The sequence below is a fragment of the Lynx rufus genome, unplaced genomic scaffold, assembly GCF_022079265.1.
Source record: "Lynx rufus isolate CCGP_SWC_20201006 ecotype Redwood Valley unplaced genomic scaffold, mLynRuf1.p SCAF_2, whole genome shotgun sequence".
In the NCBI taxonomy this organism is placed as follows: domain Eukaryota; kingdom Metazoa; phylum Chordata; class Mammalia; order Carnivora; family Felidae; genus Lynx; species Lynx rufus.
This window is the reverse complement of record NW_025814834.1, coordinates 213,342,090-213,348,089: the sequence shown is the minus strand read 5'-3', so window position 1 is coordinate 213,348,089 and position 6,000 is coordinate 213,342,090. Positions and strand designations below refer to the sequence as shown.

Sequence of the window (6,000 nt, the reverse complement as noted above, 5' to 3'; positions counted from 1 at the left end):
CTTCTGTGGACTTGAAATCGCTACAAAATGGGCTATATTGACCTACGTCTCCCCCAAAGCTCCTTCTGGTGTCCAGGTATCGTTTTTACCAAGGAGAGTTACAAATTGTCTACATATTTCCCTCTGAGTGCTAGTCCTTCCCCAGCGTGCGAGCCTGGCCCATGCTGTCTGTCCCGGGCTTTTCTGCCCCTGGGCACATAGCTTCCGCTTCTCCGGGGATGCACCTGCCAAGTCCTGCGTATACACACCATCTCGCTTAACCCTCAACAGCCCCACGGGACCTGATTATTTCCATTTTGCAGGTGAAGAAATGGAAGTTCAGATAACGCAGTACTGTTTTCATTGGATGCCTTGTATGTATCAGGTTCTGTGCTCAGTGCTTCACACATATTGTCTAATCCTTCCGGCATTCCCCGTGGGTGGATATTCTCATTCCCATTTTGAAGATGAGGACACAGGCTCCCAGAGGTGAAGTTACTTGTCCATGATCTCACGGCTGTTCAGTGCCACAGAATCCAAAGTCAGGTGTGAAGTTTTTTCCGAGGTCCTCGGAGGCAGGAGGCAGAAGCCATCTCTGATTGAGGACTCTCAAGTGCTAGCCTAGCGCACAGCATGTGTTCTGTACATGTTTGATTGCTTGGTGGGTCAGTGCATCGCTGCTTTGTGCTTGCTCATATCCTTACGGTTTTCAGCCTTTGCCCTGCTGCCTCTGAGATCAGTTTTCCCCTTATCTGAATCTCTGCTTCCGAGCTTCACCCCCCATTTTGACATCCATGAGCATGCCCAAGAGCATCTGCTCTGAAGACATTTCAAAGTGAGTTTGAGTCTCGTGGCATTTGGCTTTTCTTTTTAAAATACACAGACAGAACTGGGGGTGGGGCGGTAACGGATGTCCTGCCCAGTCACCGCCACACGGCACACCGTGGCTGTCATGGGCACCCTGGCTGTGTTTTGACGATCGTGTTCTAACTCAAGGACACGGGTGAAATAACACTTCCCAGCCTCAGAGAAGACCAGTGCCGGAGGGCACCGTACAGAGTGCTTACTGGAATCCCCGCCCTCTCCAGCCCGTGTTCCTACCCTGTCTTTGAGGGAGAAATAAGATACGGGGTATGATTTATTTTCCCACTGAGGTGGGGAATGAGAGAGGTGGAATTGAGTATGACTCAGTGCTCCCACAGTGAGAGAAGGCCACAAGCTTTTGGTGCCCTGGATTCATACTCAGAAGCCCGGTGGACTGGCCCGAGGCCCAGCCTCTTTGACCACGGCACCCGTCAACTCACTGGTTTCAGATTAGTTCTTATAAAGAGTCTCTCCCCGTAAAATCTGATTAACCTCTAATCAGTACGGGTTTGGCTAGATCATGGATTTCCACATCTTCCCATTTCCTGAGTTGTCAGTCACCGTTACAGGGATGAAGACTTTGGTAGTAGTTTCCTGCTAATAACATCTTTGTGTCCCTTACGTGGACCCACAAGTGACAAAAGACAAGTCCAGTTGGCTTGCGTGAATAATTTGTTTACCCACAGAGAAGTGGGAATTCAGACAGAAGTCCTAGGGTAAGTAAGTTGAGTAGGTGTGGGCACCTTTCCACAGCTACGAAGCACACAGAAGAATCCAGCATTTAGAGGAAAGAGTGATCTCTCAGGTCATCTTACCCCATCCCTGCTGTGGTCGATGTGGTATTTTTATACTGAGAACACCCGGGTCCAATCAGTGCTGGGGGAGTGAAGGGGCAGTAGCAGAATCACTTGGCAGTTAAGTTTTTGGCACGAGCTCACTCCCAAACCTCGAGTATTGAACTCGTGTTGTGGGTGGGGGCAGGGGTGGTGGTGGGCAGTTTGCCCAGAGGATTCTATCATATTTTCTTAGGGGGGGCGGAAAGTATTATAGGATTTTTCATTTCTTCCTAGTCAGCTGCCAGAAATCCGTAGTCAGGACCTTATCTGTTCCAAGGACAGACCTCTTTTCAAGGAAAACGAGAGTCTGAGGAAGTGGGAGAGACCCGGACAAAACCCCGGAAGGAGCGTGGGTGCCGCTGGGCACTCTTCAGGCAGAACACGCGCCTCTGGAAACATCGCGCTTCTGAGAAGGGCTCTTTCACTGGCCGCTGCCTCACCTCTTCTGTGGCATCAGGGAAAAGTGTTTTTGTCCAGACCCTGAGTGGAGAACACCAGCACACCGGCAGCCTACATGGTTCCAGAATGTAGCAGGGACTCCCTTTTTTTTTTACCCTTAAAACAAGGGTCACATTTTCCTCTTCTCCCTCGATTTGCAAGTGTTTCGGTTTGTGTTGCAGACCCTCATTGCTGTCCGTCTCACATATGGGGTTGTTACCTTCCCAGCGAGACTGTCATCCTTGAGAATAGGTCCAAGGCTGTATTTGTGTCCCCAGCAGTACATAAATCTGGGCCAGGCCCACAGTAAGTGCTTAATAAAGATGTCCTAACTTGGATCGTAGATCACACACTGTCAGAGCTGGAAAGGATTTTGGAAACCACCAAATCCAGCACTCTAATTTTAAAGATGGTACCACTCCAGAAACTCATTTTGGAGGCTGGTGTTTATCTGCTGGAAAGGGGGGGGGAGTGTTTTTGTTTATGTTAAAGCCTAGTGCAAATGACCATAATTCTAAACCTTTGAAAGGCTTTCTTCATGGTGCAGGATGTTCCCGCTGGGACTAGTAGCTGACTAATAATAACAGTAAGAATGCTGACTGGATGCCATACCCTGAGCCCCGGTCACTAATTCTTCCAGCCACATAGAGGCGTTGGTACCATCGTCACTCTGCAGATGCCACCGGGGAGGCTCGGCAGGAGGGCACCTTGCTCAGGCTCCTGTAGCTACGGGAGTGGTTGAGGCAGGACTCGAATCCGGTCTGGTCAGATGCCCAAACTCATGGCTCACAGTGGCTCTCAGATGGGATCCCTGACTAAAGCCCCATTTATTGATTCACAGTGCTGGCTTTGCAACATCCCGTGGCGTCTCCATCCTAAAGGCAGCTGGAAAATTAATTTTCATTAACTTTAGCTCTCCAGTTAGACACAGAGAGACAGGGGAGGCAAGGCCTGAAGCAAATAATGATAGGGGCTGCATCTCCAGAAAGGTCAGTAATCACTGCCCTGGATTGTAAAAGCGTTTAGGCTGAGTGAAAGGAATGTGTGTTCCCCTCTCTTGCTCCAGAAACCATTGCTTTACCTCGAGTTGCTGGTTCTTCCCCTAGTCTCTCTTCTGGGCCCAGAACTCCCCCTTTCCTGTCCCTTGTGTCACAAAGCCTCGGGCCTGGTGGCTTCCAGGACATACCTGTGTAAAAAATGTCCCTCACCAGACCAGTATGAAACAGGCCCCGAAGGCCGGGCTGCCCAGTGTACTCGGCCTTCAAGGCAGGCTGTTCGCCTTGAATCTTTGCGCTGAGCTCTATGTCTAAATAGCATTCCTGTGAGTTTTCTGAAAGGTTAGTCCTGGGTCACTGGCACTTAACCCACTTGTTTTGGTAGATCCTTCCCGAGAAGGTTAATTATATATTTGATATCCTTTCCTCTTTATGCCTGAATGATGAGGATAAGTACCCTGTGGTTTATTAACTGTCACTTTAAACCTTTTCAGATTGTCTTGTGACAAAACAGAGTTTTATGTCCTTTTTATCCAGCTTTGACGGATGAGACGGCTTCTCTGGTAAAAGAATGCCAGGATAAATAAGATCTTTCCCTGATTTGTGGGGGAGGATTTTGCACTGGAAGTCATGAGTTCAAGTCCGCCATTTCGTACGAAAGGTGACCTGGCCTGTTAGCCTTTCCATATACTTCATTTTCCCTTGTGGACAAATGGGGCTGGGCACCTCGGCACTCGGTACTTGCCGAAGAAGTGAAAGAGAAGACATCGCTTTAGGGCAGTTGATGTCTCTAAAAGGTTTGGCACCAAACCCTAAAGCAACAAGGTGCCGTGTTTCCTATTTTCCCACTGATTTCTCTGCGCAGAGAGCCTCTGTCCTTAACATTATAGAATCCCAATACTTCCCTCTCCCCTACGGGGTCATTTTGGTATACGTTTAATTTTTTTCAGTAAATTTGCAGTAGGACCGTGGGAGGTGGATGCCATTAGGGGTGGTTAGTAGACGTTCTGCGAACCTCGTGTCCACCCGTGTCCGCATCCTCCAATCTTGTGCGTCCAGTGCCTTGAGAACCAGTCTCCTGGGACACACAGTATATGTGACTCAGCAGTTAATCTCTCTCTCCACTGGTATTTACTGAATCCCAGCTAGGAGCAAGAGAAGGTATTTATGTAAAATCATTAAAATAGCAAAAACAGCGCTGAGGCTTTAAAACCCTTTTCCTTCCGTGTTTGATCCGTTCCAGTTTGCGGGGACGCTGTCGGACGGCTTAGGGAAGACGATGGACAATCGGCATCAGTCGGAGCGGGAGTACATCAGATACCACGCGGCCACGAGCGGGGAGCACCTCGTAGCCGGCATCCACGGCCTGGCTCACGGTAAGTCACGGCTGCCGGGAGAACGGCTCTCCTGCCACAGTTCCTCGGGGCCCTTTTCACCCATCTGATGGCAAGCGGACATCCAGGCCGGGGAGCTTGGTGTCCCTGAGAGCCTTCCAGGCTGTCCTATTGTACCCTCCTCGCAACTGAAATGTTACAGCCTGTGGCAAGCCTTCATTTATTTTCAACACGTTGCACACATTGCGATCCCTTCCTGTTCTTTGGCTTCTGTTCCCAAAATGTGATACGGTATCATCATTTGAACCCCTTTCTAGAATGCGGAATTGCCGCTTCGATACCCGCCTTCTGCTTACTGAGCATTCCTTCCGTGGCAAGTGAAATGTGAAACCGGCCGCCGGGTTTGTGGCCCAGATGTTTTTGAGTCTTGTGTAAATGCACACTCACCTGGATTGTAAATGCAGGCATCCAAGAGATGTAGGTGATGGCATGGATGTATTAAGCCTCTGAATTTGTATGAATTCTGCCCTTTACTGCTCTACCTCCGAGTCATTTGCCCTTTGTTGTGTTTTTTCTCCACAACTTCTGAGTGTGACATCCAAGGCCCTTGGAAATGTAAACCCAGCCAACTTGGCCAACCACTGCCCCCCAGCCATGCTGTGTTTCGGCCACCCGAAGCCCAGTGTTGTTCCCCAGACATGCCTTGCTCACTCAGTTCGTTCTGCTCCCTTCCCCTGCCTCACTTCCTTGTCAGGCAGAGTCCAACTCAACCTAGAAGTCTCCACTCAAGTGACGTTTGCTCCACTGTCCCCAGTCAGAATTAATGACGATCAGGGCACACGTGGCAGTCTAGGTCATGTCTCTAGCCAGCTGTGTGTGTGTCTTGCTTTCCTGATAGATGGGGAAGGTCAGGAGAGCAGAAAGACCATCGTGTATTCACCTTTATACTTCAGACCCTCACACGATACCTGGCATATAGTTCATGCTTATAGTCAGGATGGCTAGGAAACTGCGCTGTTGGTACCAGATTCTTAGAAATAATCTGAAGCTATCAGAAGTCATATCAAGACTGATCAAGTTCAGATTATCTGCATTTGGAAGAAGGAGGAACGTGGAGAAGAAAAAGAAAAAATAATTCTTTTCAGGCTTGGGACACAGTGTTTAGGACAGGGTTTTTGTTTATCGGTTTTCCTCACTTGTGAGGTTTGGCTCAAAATGCCTTTACTTTTCTTAAGCCTGCCCAACTGGAGAGGGAGCTGCCCCAAAGGAGACATTCAAGCCAGGAGTAAAATTTAGCTGAAATTAATGTGTTCACGGACTCAAAAAGTTGGTTGCTGGGCAGCCGTGTGGGGTGAAAGGTTTACTCATTCTTCCTAGTAAATATAATGATAGTGCATGGGAGTCGGAGGAACTGTGTTCTTAATGAATGTAAAATGCTTTACTGTGCATAATTGCCTTTACCTGTCTAGCATCCTTGGGATGTGGAGAGAAAATATAGCTGCCCTCACTTTTCATTTTTTTTTTTAATATATTTTTTTTTTCCAACGTTTATTT

General features: G+C 48.6%; 1 protein-coding gene across 2 annotated transcripts in view; it reads left to right on the top strand.

The window, feature by feature from the left end:
* Positions 1-4,321: 4,321 nt before the first annotated feature.
* Positions 4,322-6,000, top strand: part of LOC124514737 (vacuolar protein sorting-associated protein 13D-like) — a 49,988-nt gene continuing 48,309 nt past the window's right edge. For both annotated transcript variants that reach the window (XM_047082975.1, XM_047082974.1), the window contains exon 1: positions 4,322-4,488. In XM_047082975.1, the coding sequence (XP_046938931.1) occupies positions 4,392-4,488 (97 nt within the window). In that variant the 5' untranslated portion in view covers positions 4,322-4,391. The remainder of the gene's footprint in view (positions 4,489-6,000) is intronic.